Source organism: Patagioenas fasciata, chromosome 1, assembly GCF_037038585.1.
Source record: "Patagioenas fasciata isolate bPatFas1 chromosome 1, bPatFas1.hap1, whole genome shotgun sequence".
In the NCBI taxonomy this organism is placed as follows: Eukaryota; Metazoa; Chordata; class Aves; order Columbiformes; family Columbidae; genus Patagioenas; species Patagioenas fasciata.
The window spans coordinates 34395005-34412670 of record NC_092520.1 but is presented as its reverse complement, the minus strand read 5'-3'; the positions used below and the strand labels follow the sequence as shown (position 1 = coordinate 34412670).

At 36.7% G+C, this 17666-nt stretch overlaps 1 protein-coding gene across 2 annotated transcripts in view; it reads right to left on the bottom strand.

Annotated features, from left to right (window-relative positions):
- VWA8 (von Willebrand factor A domain containing 8) overlaps nucleotides 1–17666 on the bottom strand; it is a 186131-nt gene that overhangs the window by 111076 nt on the left and 57389 nt on the right. For both annotated transcript variants that reach the window (XM_065848747.2, XM_065848831.2), the window contains exons 14-19: nucleotides 17227–17340; nucleotides 9538–9706; nucleotides 9114–9191; nucleotides 5879–5994; nucleotides 4898–5004; nucleotides 2803–2909 (exon numbers count right to left, since the gene is read on the bottom strand). In XM_065848747.2, coding sequence (XP_065704819.2) covers nucleotides 2803–2909; nucleotides 4898–5004; nucleotides 5879–5994; nucleotides 9114–9191; nucleotides 9538–9706; nucleotides 17227–17340 — 691 coding nt within the window. The remainder of the gene's footprint in view (nucleotides 1–2802; nucleotides 2910–4897; nucleotides 5005–5878; nucleotides 5995–9113; nucleotides 9192–9537; nucleotides 9707–17226; nucleotides 17341–17666) is intronic.

Here is a 17666-nt window from a genome sequence, read left to right as displayed (position 1 = left end):
TTGTGCTGGGAAGAAGCAGGTAGGACTTTACAGAAACGAAACCGAGGCAATAAAGGGCAGCTGACATGAATATGTAAATTATGCACATTTATTTTATTAAACAACAGGTCTAGCTTAACGACAAATACAATTTTGTATTCTAATCAAGCTCTTTTTCAAGGAAAACAAGATTAGGAAAACGCAAGCTCAAGTCTAAAAGTGTTTATTATGTGTTTTCTAAATTAGAGTGCGTAATTGAAAAAAAAAAGTGCTTGAGGTGTATTTTACATATATACAACATCATAAAAAGTAAAACACACTGTACATCATTTAACCTTATCTTGCTCCTCATAAATAATTTGTTTAAAAGGATTAAAGGATAATGTGACAATGCAGACTACTTTACCCACAATAGTCATGCATATTTCTCCACTGTATCTGGTAAAAACAGGTCATCTGTAAGTAGGTCAGACAACCTACTTAGAGAAATTAATGCTTGCGTTTAGATAAACATATGTATTTTTTTCACATTATCATCTTATCTCTAGTACTTGATCTCTAAAAAAAAGAAAAATCAGTAGCTTCCCTGTAATTTCTGAGCATAGAAATGCTCAGTTTCTAATGGCGTGGAAGATGTTCTCAGTTTTCAGATCTCTCCAGAACAGAGGCAGAGGGTGGGGAAAGAAACTCTTGCAAACACAGCTTAATACCACAGAATCCTAACCAAGCACGTCAAAAGACTACTGAATACTCAATACACAATTTAAGGAGAGAACTTCAAGGCAAATTACTGTATTTTCTGGCATGTATATACACAGGAACTTTATAACTGATGAGAATAACTGACCAGATACAGCGTAAATCCTAGGAAGTCAGTTTTACCACAAACACTCACTACATTTTTTATTTTATTGCTAAGGCACGAATGCTTCCTTTTGATGACTACTTCTTTTATCCTAGATCACACAAATATGTGTACATTACAATTTCCCTGCAGAACAGCTTTCCCACAAGAGAAACTCTGTATTGATACTTTTTAAAAATTTGCATCAGGACCTAAATTAGCATTGTATTAAGATGCATGCAGACATTTTAGATTAACTATTTACCAAAGGACTTGTACCTAGACACATCAATATTGCATCGACTTTAACAGTCCGTGTTCCCCAAAGCCTGGCCTAAAGTCGGCATTTGGCATAACACCTAAAATTGTCTCCATCTCTGTGCCACTTGTAGACCCACAGCAATGTTTCACAGCAATGCCAAATTCCACTAGAACATAAAATGTTTCAAGACCAAATACACAGAAGCAAAAACTATTTATTTAATTACACTGTGCAGCACTGCAAAGAGCTAAGGATATGTTTTTTTCTCTGTTTTGGTTCATTTCTGTAGTTTTTAGATAGCAGAGAGGAAGTATTGCACTAGACTCATAAATCAAATTTGTCCTCCAGCAGGTTTTGCTAAACGATGATTACAGCACTTGAATGACCAAACTACAAACTAGCAAGACAGAAAACAAGAGTAGAATTCATTTAGAAATGGGAACATTTATCCCGACTGCCATTTGGTGGTTGTTTCCTTCAGCATTCAGAGCACACAGCTACCAGGGACAGATACAGAACAATTCATTCTCTGAAGCATTTTAACAGATGTTACCTAAATAAAGATGCATAATATCTGAACACAGGTTGTGTAGAGTGTTTTTGAAGCTATAAACAAGAAGGTGGAAAAAGCAATGCAGATATAAGTCCTAGCAAGACTCAGGCTTTCGTTTCCCACAGACCCAACTTGAGTATTTTACCAAAATGGCAATACAGAACAAAACCTCACATGAAATGTTAGTGGGGAAGATGAAGAAGACTGTCATCTGTTCCCCTTGCCCAGCCTGTCATCACCTTCAGTAGGTGATACCCATGTAGCATAAGCCTTTCTTTGGAGAAATTACAAGTGAGAGAGGAAAAAAAGAATAAGAAAGGAAAAGCAAGCAAACGCACACCAGGTCCCTGAAAAAAAAAAAAAAAATGTCTCAAGATCACACTATTAGTGTTGCACTTCAATGACAAGATATTCTAGAGGCAACTCAGAGGGTAATTCTCTTGCCAAGGATACCCTTGTCTGATAGTTTTGAGGCTTCCAGGCTAGATGGAGAGGGAAGTTGCAGTACACCTGCATCTGCAAAAGGGTGGGAGGAAACAAAACCCTAAACAATCACAGTCACCAAGCCCTTCACCTTTTTTGTGTTCACTAATTACTATTACTCTTCACTACTATGAATTAATTAATACGATTCATACTAATGACTAAATAATAAGCTAAACTAATTTTAATAAATAATTTATAAGCAATTAACTAATAACTAGTTACTCCTTGCCTTGCTTTCCAAACATGCAGTGTTAACTCTAATTAAAGGCAGGTACAACTTCATGTGACAAGCCTGTAAAACAGGGTCTCAGGATGGAATCGATAATCCAGCCCTAAGAGAGGAGCAATCCAGCAGCAGTAAAAAAAGGAAAAAAAAAAAAAAAAAAAATCGCTCAACACATGTGATCAAAGCATTCTAAATAAAATTCAGTTTCAGTTGCTCTTACTTCATATTTCATGAAAGTTCAACAGGATTGTTGAATTTTGTTCACAAAGGGATGGTGAAGACACATCTGAAACAAGCATCAGATCCTGTGAGATGAATTTTAACCTCAAGAAACTACTTCAGAAATATACCCTTAAAATTTAGTTAGTAAATTATTTAATACATATGAGCATGCACATTAGTACACATGTAACAAACCTTTTCTACCTTGGAAGCCAAAGATTCGTACTTACTTGTGCATTTTCATAAAACAAAACATCAGGCACTTTCATTTTCTCGGTTGAGTTATAAATCGGCATCGTCACAGCCCCAATCTTCAGAATCCCATCCTTTATTTCACCTAGACATTTTTCAGGAAACAAGGAAATGCATCACTAACAGCATCCTCTGGACAGACAAGCAATCGATCCTCAACACCTCAGTGACGATTTACAAATTTTAACAAGGCTGTGGGTTGCAGCAAATCATTTCTATCTAAAGAATGAGAATGCTTGGAAGAATCTGTATTAACAAGAGGTTGCATTATTACGAATTTGAATTCACTTTAAAATCGCAAAGAAGGCTGTTACAATAAATTATGAATAGGGGAATGGGTAAAGTACCATAAGAAACACTAGACTATGTTGCTGCTGTTTTGGTTTAATTTCATGCTCACATTATTGGAATATCACTAATATTGTTTGGTTACATTTCCTCAACCCACAGGCTTTCTCACTCTCATCCTCCCTGTTGTTTCTCCCTGTCCCATTGGGGAGTGAGTGAGCAGCTGTGTGGGTCCTTGGCTGAGAACCAGGGCCAACCCACAACAGCAGAGCCACTGTTGATTCTCCCTTCCAGCATTGCATTTCTGCTCAAATGTGTTAATGCCAGAATATGGACACATTCAACATTTTGGTGAAAACTGGTTAAATTTGTGTTCATTGAAATGATCCTCAAATTCAGCTCTGAAAGAAAAAGTACATTAGAAAAATATCTTAGATCAAGAGAACCACAAATTCTGTCCTTAGGAAAACAAAAGCTAAGTGTAAATAATAATATTGTGCAATAAAAATAGTGATATTTTTTGCCATGAATTTCTTAATCTGGTAAGGTGTGAAACTGAAAAAAAGCCTAACTTCAAGACAGATGGTTTTAATTGTTCATCTGTTATTTATATGATTATATCTTTATGCCACAAAACAGAGAAACTTAAAGAAAATTCAAGGGATGTGTCCAGATTAAAAAAAGAATGGTAAGCAAGTAGCCACACAAAACTGGCCAGAGTTCAAATGACCTTATATATATAGTTTTTATACACACAAAAATGCAAATACAGATATAATAATACATGGATTTTCTGCATATGTACATATGTATGTATATAGACAAATGTATGCCTGCACATATATTATATTGTATGTAATAGATACTTTAATATATCTGTATCTACATATATATTTTTACATATGTACACATATAAATAAAATCTCTAAAACCAGAATTCATTAATTAAAACCAAAAATTTATTTAATACTGCCAAGATCTAGCAGTAAAATACACCACAGAACTGAGAATAAATATACAGAAGAATGACAGCAGAGATAACACTGGTGAAGTAGAATAAAGAAAATCTCAGTGAATGAAAAATAGCAAATTGCTCCAAGTGTGCTGCCTCACAAAAGATATGAAAAGACAGACAGCATGAAGACCAGGGGTCATGGCAGAATGAGAAAGCAGAAGTGAGAAAAATGGCAGAAGCAGAAATATATGTGTAGCACTGGAGGCTACTGCAAACAAGTACAAGTTAAATGAGGTAAAAAAACCCAAAGACCTGCTTGCTAAAGGCGACATGTAACAACCACGGCAATTTAAAGAGAACAAAAAGAAGGGAAACTAAGAAAGAAGTGTGTGCCACAACGAAAGCAAAACATAACCCAAGACTTTTACAAGATTCTCAACGAGAAAAAGGCTGATTTTAACAGTGGACAGAAAGAAGCAATGGAAAAAAACAGAGCAGAGAAATATTAAGATCAAAACAAGGCTGTAACTGTAGAGAAGAGTAGTTAACAGTGATGAGGTAAATAAATAAATGAAAAAGGCAGTCCAAGAATGCCTAAGGCCATGGATCTTATAGACCGTGAAACACTTAAACATGATGGAGAACAGAAGTCCATGATCTGGAAATACAGCAGGCAATGTAAAAGTATCAATACACTGAGAGCAGCACCTGCACTCTGATAGAATAAAGTCAAAGTGATCAAACTACATTTAATTTTGAGGATATTTAATACACCTTTATATGCTTAAGCAACATTCATGAAGAGCAGCACAAAGATGACAGAAGCTTACATGTGTAATCCTTTTCCTCTTGTTTCTTTATGTCATCTGGTCTTGTTTCAATACCAGAATCCTGCAGATTTTTATGTAAAGCTGATCTGGCGAGGTTTGGTAAAAACCTAAATGAAGAAAAATAATAGGGAAGTTGTAGTATAAGGATTTAAGATTTCAGTATTTTCTGTAATCTAAAATCAGTATGAAGCTTTACTCGGACTCTAAACCCTGAATGTCTATTCCTTTCACACTCACATAGTCTTCAACATTTCACCTATCCCTACAGAGAGAAACTGAGCTTCTTTCATAGGCAAGGAACTACATTTGTAGGTGTGTGGCTGTTTTAAAAGTCTTCAGTGCTTTCTAACATCGCAACAGGGTGGTGAAGTAGAATAGATCAGGACTGGAAGTATGAAATGTCCTCATGTCACTGCTAGTAAGAACTACAATAGAAAGAATGGGTTTTTTTGGAAATGCCTTTTCTCTTCACTCAGTTCACTTGGGCCCCAGGTTCCAAAACAGAGAGAGTGAATTCTGAGGTGTCCAGATCTCAGCCCATTCAGTTTTCCAGACCTTTTAATAATTGATTGCTTTCTTTTGAAAAAAACAAAAAAACCCAAAAACAACACAAACAAAAAAACCCCAAACACACCAACCTCTAGATGCTCACAACTTTTCTAGATACAGCCTCCACCAAACATCTAGTCATCCTAGACATAAATATAACTCTGCTTTGCATGTTTTGAGACAGTAAAGTAATGCTGATAATGGTGACCTAATATATATAATGTCATGAAATATCTTCGTAAAGATAAGTACAAAGTCATTTCTACTTATCTCCTAAGTTTGAGGATACCACAGAACTACTACTATAGAAATGACAGACTCTAAGGAGAAAGGCAGCAATTGTATTATCTACTAAAATGCATTTAAAGCTTTCTTGCATGTTAGCAACTGACCAAGCAGCTCTTCAACGTCCACCAAAACTATTATCTCTACCTGGAAAGGCAGGCTTTATTAATAGCATAGTAAAGGCTTTCATCAGGATGTTGTGACAGTCGACGACAAATTCGCAATAGTTGTCGAGTAGATAAAGATGAAGCCAGTGACTGTGCCTGTAAAAAAAATACAAGGTAGTTTAATTATTTGATCTCTGGGACTGGATTTCAGGGATTAAAACTGAACAAGTCATGAGAGAAAAGGAATTATTTCAACTTTTCTCCTAAATCCTAGGTGCTTTCTGCCTCCTACAGCAGCCTGTGATTTTTAATCCACAAGCTTGTAATTCTGTATTTGTTGCAGCAATTCACTGCCATGGAAATCATGATGTCATCGAAAGATCAGCCTTATGATTTCACTTGATAAGCAACAGGAAGAAAAATGTGCTGATAACTGAATTTTATTAGCTGTATAAAACCTAACACTAAGCGCTATTAACACTAACAAGGAGGTCAGCCGCTGTAAATGGATCAATGTCCTGAAAACTCGTCTGCCCTTTGCAAACTTAATACGAGTTGCACATGTCATGCTCTGGCAAGAGGGTCTGGCAGGATTCTGGGCCGTACAAACAACACAACCCTGGGCAGCACTAGGGAGATTGTATCACCTCAGCACACGCTGTCGGGGCGGGCCGGGACTGGAACACCGCGTCCTTTTCTGTTGTCCACATGTTAAAATAAATGCTAAAATCTGGACACGGTTCAGCAAAGAGTTACAAGAATGGTTCAACGCCTGGGAAAGCAGACCTCGAACAAATACAGCAACATTTTTAAACAAACAAGCAAACAAACAAGAACCCAAAACAAGCGACCACACTATAAAAGCTACAAGGACTGAGAATGAAATAATTCTATAATTATATCTACCGGATGAAGGGATCTAATACAAATAGGTTCCTTATTTTAGCAGGAAACACACAACAATGAGTGTGATCTGATAAGTCACGCCATGCTTTGCCTGGGTCAAGCGAAATATTTTAATTAGGTAATTAAAAAACATTTTGTTTTGGTTCATATAAATGATTTCTAACTGCATTACAATTATCTTAATATAGTATGCTGTTTCAATAGGAAAAAATCCTGAAATTTGCCATCCAGGGGAAAAAAAAAATAGAGAAAAGCAACACTTCATTAATTTCAGAGCCTTTTCCCTCCCTCTTAATAATTTTAAGCACGAGAAATGTCTTAACACCAATTCTTTCCCCTGGAAAACTGCAGTTTTGACAAACAAGCATTAGTATTTTTTAAAAACTCTGTTAGATGAAATTATACAAAACTTTTCTCAAATGCTGAGAAAGCAAAGGATAATACTTCTTAGCATAGCTCTGAGCAATCAGCAAGAATGATTTACATTGGGGTAACGGCAATGGTCACTACTCCTGCTTTCAATGACAGAAGACTGTGAAGCATCTCCTGACCCATCAGAGTTCACCAGCCAGCATTAAGGACAATGTCAACTATGGCATTTCAAGTGTCATTAATATTTCAAGACTTACTCAGCCATATGTGAGGCATGGGAAAGGGAAAGGACTGAGCATTGTGTCCTCCTTATCCCCGCTCCCCAGCGAGAACCCTCGCTGCGTGTTTCGTACACTGCACCACCTTGGCAATTCCAATCTCTCAGGACACGGGGATTTTAAAGTCTAAATTATACATAGCATCAGATCCTGCACTGAAGTAAATAAGCATAGAGGACAGGACCACAGAGGAAAAGCTGTATCACCACTTCTGAATATTTGCAACTGGCAACTAACGTTTTGGGAACAAAATTTCCTCATTTATCTTATTTATTTGTTGTAGTGCTCTGTTTTGCTTTTTTTTTTTTTTTTTTGAAATATATTCTATAATGAACCCTGTAAACTTGAAACGGGGTTACTGACAGTCTTTGAAATACATATCTATGAGGCATCTAATTCAACAGGATCTTGATTGTGGTCTCTAGATTATATTGTAAGTCAAGCAAACAATGACAATGACGCAGACAACGCCCACAGGCTGAGTAGTCTACAGGTATTCTTCCATTGTTTAAAAAAAATCACTTCAAACAATGGTTAATATTTCAGGATAATCTCTGGCAGAGGCTCATTTACTTAGGCAACTCTATAAATAGCCTGACATACCTAAGGCACACACTTCAGCCCACAGGCGTGCTCTTCCCAACATGTCTCATGTCACTGCCGATCTACAAGAATTCTCCCTCGATCCATACCGTGACTCACTTCTCATCCAACATCATATATTTCATTTAGATATTTCACAATGCTATAGACATCAACATATTTGGAAAGGATTTTTGTAATGCTCTATTCAGGCATGGTATGTCTCCAAGTATATCAAGGCCAAAACATTTACACATTAGGTGTAAGAAGCTAAATAGATAATAACAACACTGTTCCAAAGGTGCACCTACAAGTCAATATTTTTATTTAGTTTTTCTTAAGCTCAGAAGAGCATAACAGCTTCTCCTCAGCTTCTTAAATAGTAAAACTGCATAAACTACTACCCATCATGAAAACTAAGGAGAATAAATTACATTTGTATACCAGTTAAACTGCTGGACTCCACTAAAAATGTTTTACGTTTTATTTACATTAAAAACATCCAGTACTTCAGTTGCCATAGTAATAATTTCTTTTTCTTTTCACCATGATTTGACTGTATCTTTTTAAAGAATTTTGTGGTTACTATGTCAGCCGAACTTATTTTTCTTGACAAGACTGATTTAATAGAATAGCCTGTAGCGGTACAGCTGCCAGGAGTTCTGGAGCTTTCTCTTTTCATAGTCTTTGCTGTTGCCCATTGGCATTTTATAATGGCTACGTAGTTCTCATTGCCCAAAAAGCCCCAATAATTTCAGCTATCAAAGTTCCAATGACTAAAGCAAAGTAATCAAAAAATATCTGGACACACGTGATTATATCCATGCCTACTCAAAAGGCATCTCAAACACATTTCACTGTATCTACACTCACCGACAACACGTGTACTGTTCTGCCTGACTTCTCTTGGATTTGGGCAATTTCCTAAAAGCTTTATTTATGCAGATTCTAAAAATGTACATCGTCAATCAAAAAAGTTTACAGTATGTTGTGCAGTAATTGTCAGCAATAATTTTCTGAGGCTGGTTTTCTAATCAGGCAGCCTTTGAAATAACACTACAGCTTAGCATGCTTCACCCAGCCTTTGTTAAAACAGTCACAGCAGGAGAAAGTAAATTAAAAAAAAAAAAAGCTCACTGTAGCATCATTTGTCTCCCGAAGCCTGTGTGTTAATGACAACAACTGCTCCACAGCAACACTGGGTACATTTGGAATCTGTTTGAAAGAAAAACAGTATTAATCTTACTGTTAGATATGTAAGTTCCACGTACAGCTATACCCAGATGCAAGGAGCATACAGCTGCTGAAGTTGCTTTGCGTCAACCAAAAGGAATACAGTTATGACAAAGAGCATTCTTCTATTACAGTATCATTTAACATCAATATAAGAATGCCAACCAAAAGCAATACCATTAAAAGATAAGCATATATGCTGCTCTGATAAGCTTTGAATATGATCTCATTTATGCTACACTGGAATAGCAAAATATTTTTAATGTAGTAAATAATCATGTTCGATAAGCAATAGTCAATAAGCGCCTAAAATACTAAACATACTTACCATTTCTTTAATAACTTGAATTTCTTCACTCTTGCTCAAAGAGTGAACATGATGAAAAAGAAACAGTGTCAGAAACTCTGGACCCAGCCATTGTTGGGTGCTACTTCCAATGACAGGAGGTTCTGCTAAGACCACTATTCTGAAAGAAGGATGGATAGGAAAGATAGACCTGCAAAAAGACAGTGTAAAAATGCATTATCTGGTTTAAGCAGTAATATAAAATTTAATTTTTAAAATAGATCTAAAGTAATTAAATTATTGTAATAAATCATACCACAGGCTATTATGATCACTCACAATGCAACTTTATTAAAAAAAAAAAGACAAAGACTTCATAATGTGACTTGCAATTTTATAAATTTACAATTTTTTTTAATGCTCAGAAGGGGACCCAAGTCTCCTCATCTGCAACAAGACCTCCATGCCTTAAGATGAAGAAATACCAGCAACTAACCTACAGCCGGCTGCACTGTATGTCTGAAACAGACACAGCTCACTCATCTGATAGACTTTTACAAGTGTTTTACCTAAAGCAGGTAAAATCAGAGAGAGAACAAGATCTACCAGAGCTGCAGGGATGAGTAACTTCTTTCACTCAACTAGACTGACAGAAAGGATGACACTGTAGAGATTGGCTTAGATACTATGAAGATCTGGATTTAATAACAGTTTAGGAACACTCCCCTTACTGATGATCTTTGTGGTCCTATGAAAATCACCTAGGCTCTTAGGGTGGGATTAATATGCCTAAATTCATAATATTCCTGAAAGTTATACTTCAAAGATAAAACCAGTCACCTCACCCTTGGCTCAGCATGGGGAGACAGGCCCCTCCAAGGGCAGATTGGAGATTTACAAGAATTTAAGAAATGACCTATTTGCTTTAACATCTGTTTACCCACAAATTCATTTAATCCCTTTCTGAACTTCTTCATCCTATCTATCTGCCTCCACAACTGCCTGTGTCAACACGTTCACCATTCATGGCTGTAAAAGACTCTTTTACTGTTATTATTTTTTAAATCTTTATGGAACTGATCTTCAGTGTCCCCTAGTTCACGCTGCGGGATTTGATTCCACTGAAGATAATGGGAGCCTACTCTGATCAATACAAACTAAAATACACACTTTTAAATGCATGTGTTAGAGCAGTAGAAGACCAACACCTTGGTTTTGGGTACCACTGCCTTCTTCACATCTTTTGTTTCCCTTATCTGTGTAATGTTATCACCTCTTTGGACTGTGAATTCATTGGTACTCATCAATCAGCATAATTACATGATCTCTAGAAGCAGCAGAAATAATAGGCAGTAGAAGTCAGATATGAAAGCACATCAAATTATGCAAGGAGGGCTTGTTTTCAACAATTAATTTCACAGTATTCTTATTAAAATAGGAGACATTAATTTTGAAAAAGTGAAATTTAATTAGATAGCTTCTATTACTAGATATGCCTGTTATCATGTAATTTTCTATATAAATTACTATATTTGAAACCAGAAAGCTTGGAGGTAAGTATTCTTCCTGAGTAGACTGAGGAGGGAAAAGATGGCATAAGCAAGAAAATCTGAAGACACAATATGACCTTTAGAGATAAATTAACAAATCTACCGCATAGCTGGCTCATCTGTTCATCACAACAAACCTGCGATACAACAGTGATGATAGCAAACAGTCTCTTGTATCAAAGCAAACACAGGGGGTGGCATGAGTTATTCTCAGCTGAAAGTCATAAGCCTAGAAGCTACTCCCTGACTGATAAAAATAGAAATAGATGTCTGAAAACATCACATGAAAGAGGAACCAATGGGAATGTCACTGTCAGCATGAAAGGACAGAGAACATTAGCCAACCTTATTATAGAAGAAAGTGTTTCCTACATACGATAAATATATATACTTCCAGCTCTCCCTCCCCACCATTACTGTGAAGAAAAAAGACTCTCCTCCAAAAATCCACCCAATTCGAAGGACCACTTCTGGTCCTTCTGCAATACCATAAGAAAACACAAGAAGCAGTCAGCTTTCCCTAGGCAAAGGAACACGTTTCTCTTGTACCACCTCCATGTCACCACCAAATTTGAAGGGCACATTGGGGACAGCCAGGGAGGGCACAGGGAGAAGTGGGAGCAGAGGAGATGCCAAGTCCAGGCAAGCAAACTTGGTGATATCAGTTCAAGTCACTGACGTACTCCCTGGACTTGGACATACTGCAACATCACTGCTGTAGGTTTCCAGCTTGTAAACATGAATAAAACTATTTGGTTACTTCAAAAGTATATTGTTTGGACTGATGTTTGCGATGTTGAAAATGTCAGGTTAAATGTATTACTAAAACAAATGACTCAATCCTGCAGTGTGCTCAAAGTTCCCAGCTTCCACCAGCAGAACTGAAGAGTTTCAAAGTTGTTTCATCGTGTTACAGATGAAGTCTCCAAAGGGATATGATGTGGAGCTCCTACACGGAGCTATATTTTATAAAAAAATAAATCATTGACATCCTGTGTTCTTTGCAGATAAAGGCCCAGCAAGTGTATCTTGTTAAAAACTTGACACCTTTTAAATTAATGAGCCTCAAACACAGTGGGAAGATTTGGTGTTGCCTGATTCATACAAAGATTCTCTCTCCTTCTCTCTGCTAAATGTTTATTGACAACACAGACAGCGGAAGGCTCTCCTAATAATATGTGTGTCCTCCTTTTGTCATCAGTGTTTAATTTCAACCAAGGATCACTGCCGCACTCTCAAGAGGAAGATCAGAACATAGTTTGTTCAGGGTGATTTTGGGTTAAGATTTTCTTGTTATTGACACATGGTGCTGAGCAGCTGAAGCTTCTCCTATTAAATAAAAAAATGTGCAGAATGGCATTCCCGATGCCATCTTGCAAAACCAAACTACATATGGTTGTCTCTTCCTGTAACATGACTTAATAAATCTCATTTTCTATCAATTTGGGAATTGTTACAATACTAGGACCACAATGACCTATTGTTGTTTTCTTCCTGTTTTTATTTCACCACAGTCTAAAATTAAGATTACTTAACTGAAAAAAAAACACGCAAACAACAAAATATTAAGTAAAAGTTAGAAAATGTAAGCAATCAAAAACTCTTATTGCTTGCTAAATTCATTCCTTGCCACATTTTGTATTTGTCTCATCTACTCTGTGTTCCCTTTCAACCTAATCTCATGGAAAATAAATAACCCATTGTCTGCAGGGTATTAAAACAACCCAAGCATTATAAGTGACTTCTTTTAGCTTTTGAACAATCCTATTATATACCTACTTCCAGATTTTCTTGTAATAGCTGCCCTTCTGCTCACCACACCAAGGTCTTATCACCTGCATGCCTGTGTGTGTGCTGTGGGGGGGATATCCACGAAAACAGGTTAAAAATGGCATAATAAGACAAACCAAGCCTCTGCTCATCTTGTAAGGGCTGTGTGCTACCTTTACAGTATCTGTCACAGTGAAGTAATAGATGATTACGGAAGAAATTCTATGCAGAAGTCTTGGATATGCACAGTACTTAAATGTGCTTTCTCTTAATTTCTGAACCTGTTCAGAAAAATGAATCATACAATCATTACATGAATAAAGAATTAGTAGCTATAATTTCCTTCTACGAAAAAGATCTTTCAGGACCATCTGTCATTTTCTCAGGGGCAGGTTTTTTTGGTTGGTTGGTTGTTTTTTTGTTTGTTTTTGTCTGGTGGTGGTTGTTGTTGTTTTTCTTCTCCTCAAACTCACAAACAAAATCACTTAGTTTTCTCAAATGAGTGAATGTCATCTTAGGGTGACTGCTTGCAACTTAACTCCATAGCCAAATTGGCATGAGAAAGAATAGAGGAAAAAGTAATTTGTGGCCACTGCTAGTTATCCTGTTGCTTACGGCTTCCAGCAGGCTAAGGAGTATCCCAAAATCTCACAAAGGCAAATGTGCTGTTTGCACTTGTCAGTCCTGACTGAGCTATCCCACCCACCATGCTGAAGCCCTTTTCAGAAAAATGCTAGTAGACATGACAGATGTAGAAATATTCTGAAATAACTGAATATATAACTCAATGACAATAATTAACATAATTTAAAATAAGAATATATTTTATTAGCTCTTACAAAGATAATAAGACTTTTAAATTAAGTTGTCCAATTTATGAACGATAGTGTTCTAACCTGCAAAACTTGAAAACTATCTGAAAACCAAACAATACCTTCCTCTTTGTCCAGCACTGCTAATAACACTGCCATGGTTTAAGCATATTCACATTCTCTACTGTAATACTGTTTACATTCATATACAGAGGCATGTGATTTCTTTAGACCACAGTGTGATCTGAAATATCATCCTTTTATTCATAAAATCTCCCACATTTGACTTATCAGGGTTTGAAATTAAGTAATGGATTGTGCGTATTTTCCTTTCTATTCTACTATGCATATGAATATTATTATTGCTGAAGTACTAAAAATTCAAGGTCCTAAAACTGTAAAAAAAAAAAAACTTTTTTTTTTTTTACTATCAAGTATTTTCATATAAGAGCATGAAAAATTAGTACAATATGCATCTGTACTGTCCAAAGAGATACTCTAAAACTTCTCCATCAATACCCCACTTTTTTCTCTTCTTAGAAATGAGAATAATCTTTGGGTGTCTCAAATCCTCTCAAAAACACAGATTAAAAACCAATGTTTACAGAAGTTTTGGCTCATTGCTTAGGAATAGTATTCCTTTTCCCTAAAATAGATTTAAATGGAAATTATGTTTTAAAATTCCAGTCACAAGTCCAACTAGTCTACTGAAAAACATTATCAGTTGTTCTTTTCCATTATGAAAGACATATTTCTACTTATGTAACTTACAACAACATCTGGCCACCTCATTAGTGAGTCTTAAATTAAGGGAACAGAGAGCAACAGTGAGTTATTTTGTATTTATGAATGATTAGAAGTAGCACACAAGACAGAAACTGCAAAGTATACTACTTATAGTCACTACAGTCAAGAACACTCACACACAGCAACACTGACCCCAATAGTGGGGGGAGGGAAGCAAAAAATGTTAAAAGTATGTATGCCATGTTCTCAGTTTCTCTTACACATGGCAGTAAGGCATCAGCTCTTCTCCATCACACCTGCTTTCCAGTGTCCAGCTATTGCTTTTTCTGAAATCCTGGGGATGGGCCTGCCCTCTCCTAATCTAATGATTTTCCAATAAGGCTTTGGCTTCTTTCTTTCAAGTTCTCATTCTTCAGAAATACTCCTTTTTCTCTTGATCTTGTATCACCTCTGTTTATGATTATTTTCACCTACTTCATTCAGGTCCTGTCTGACTGCTTAGACCTTTAAAACTCTGTCATGCACTTTCAGTGAATCACTGTTGTGTCCATTATGTATCCAAGATGGTGCTAAATGGTCACATTGAGCTTCCAGATGCAAGAATACCTATATACTGGGGTTTCTGCTTTTTTGTTTCTTGTTAAGATCACATACTAGTCAGAAATGTATTCCAAAGGCAATAGACACCCTGCATTTATGGATCAGAGAGGGAACGCTGTCAGTCAATTAGATCAATTAGGGCTTATCAATTCACAGTAAGTTCTCTTTCAAAATATTCAGGTGGCTAGATAAAAGCAGTATGTTGTAATCTGAGGGAAAAGGGCAACTTTCTGAGGAAAGCCAAAGACTTCCAGGCCTCCAAAGCAGTCAAAAGCAATGCATAATTAGCACTGAACAGCAGAACCAACAGGGGAGTGAATGACACCAAAGGGAAGGACAGTGTGTATGGAGGTGGCCCATGGAGAAGGTGAGTCTGCAAAACAGCCATTAAAGACAGCCTGGCCAGTTCTAGTGGTCTAACAGATAATGAAGGTTATAAGGGAGTCCAGTGCCAAAACAGCCACAATTAGGAGAGACAGGGAGACATGGAATCCAGATGTGAAGCTCTAATCTTGTGAGAAAGATGTCCTGAAGGAGGAGGGGCAGTACTGAAGATGAACACCTCAAGCTGCACCAGGGAGGTGTAGATTGGATATTAGGTAAAAATTCTTCATGGAAAGGGTTGTCAGGCATCGGAACAGGCTGCCCAGGGAAGCGGTGGAGTCACCATCCCTGGAGATGTTTAAAAGACACATAGATGAGCTTCTTAGCGACATGGTTTAGAGCTAGAGTTAGGTTATGGTTGGACTCAATAACCCTGATGGTCTCTTCCAACCAAAATGATTCTATGATTCTATGAATTCTCCAGGTTTTTGGAGTATATTGGCATGAACCAAAGGGTACCATGCAATCAGCTAAACAGCACAGCCACTGCCATTCTGCCCAAAAGAAGGTACCTTGGATGAGATCATGGATACGGACCTGGGATAAGGAAACTCACACAATGACTACACCTGTTTCGAAAGACAAAGTCCAAGGCAAAGTTGGAATTCCATCCAAGATGGACCTGTGGACCTTTTTTACTTCTCTTTTCCAAGTCAGGGTTTAAAATCCTGATAAACAGAACACTTCCCTGATACATAGTTCTTCACTCAAGTAAAACAAGTGCAGGAAATGCCCATCTAGCTGGCTGTATGGCCTGAGCAGCATGAACACAATATGCAATAAGTAGGCTTAGATTAAAACATACCTACAAAAAAAATCTAAAAAAATGCTGGGGAAGACTTAAAATTAAGTTTAATTTGTTCTGTTTTGTTGGTGGTGGTGCTTTTTGTTTTGTTTTAAAGAACAATATTTTGGATCAAAAGGGAGCCAGAAATAACAATTGGCCAGTAAAAGAAAAACAGCTTTTCTAAAGGGTAGACCATGAAGGTCAAAAAAACCTAATGGTATTAAGAGAGACAACTGAGAGAAATGAGGTGGCACATCATGAACACATCACTACTATAACTGATAAGGTCTCTTCAAAGTCTGGCCACATGCACACCCTGCAGCGTTAAGCCTGAGCACAGGTATTTGCCATAGGACTTCAACTGCTTTTTCAGAGATTACAGCCATTTAAGAATCATAATATGTTTAGATCCATATATATATCTGAATATTAGGTTGCACTTGTTTTGGCGTACACTCAACAATCCCCTCCTATTAACTAAAATTGCTCAGCAGTGTCTGACTGTGTATCAAGTATGGCCATCAGAGGAGTCGAAAATGCTTCTATCTGTGGAATGTTTCTAGTGGACAGGTGGAAGTGAACAAACAAAAAGAATCAGCATAATGGGTCCCAGCCCATCCTTAGGATTTCCTGCCCCATATTAATTGTAAATTAAATACCAGCTTTCTAGCTAATGAGCCAAAAGAAATTAACAAGTTGCATTTAACTTCAATGTAGATTCATTTTCCAACACTCTTAATAAACCCTTTCAAAATTAAATACTATATACATTTAGATCTATGTTTTTATGTACTTATAATTCCTCTTCAATTTCTAACCCCTTATGTTAAAGGATATGGAATGTCTTCCTTTTCGATTGAGCGCTCTAAACAGGATATAATTTCCTCATGCCACAAAAAGAAAAAAGCTCATGAGGAAACTGATGTTTAAAATATGTTTCTCTTGGTGATTAGAAGGTATCAATTTAAGAGAGAAGCATTTTGCATGATGTTTTTGTAAAACACACACACAAAAATAGGAGTTTAAGCTCTTTACAGGATGAAATACTGTATGCATCCCATAGTCATAGCTGATACTTTACCTTTCCTGTAGTTGCTCATCAGAAATCTGTAATTCTTCTTTTAAGTTTTGATATCTGTCTTCCCTTAATAATCTGGTGCCGTCATAGAGAGTCAGTTCTCTGTCATGTATTAGTCTGTTTGAAAATAAAGAAGCAGCTTTATCTAACCTTTGATTACTTTTAAAAACACTTATTTCAACTAATACTTTTTTTAAAAGCTACCTCAGTCAACACAGGGCACAGTGAAAAGAAAAAGATAAATCAATTTAAGATGCATAGTGGAGGCGAAATAATTAGCATAAGTAAACAGTTTCAGCACAAAGTCAGTTGGTCAACATAGTTCAAACAGATATGGTAACCAAAAAAATTCCACTTTACCAATACAAGTGTGCATAAATGGCATGAAACAGTCATTTCGTCATACCTGTACCAAGTAATAGACTTCTGTTCTGTCTTTTGAA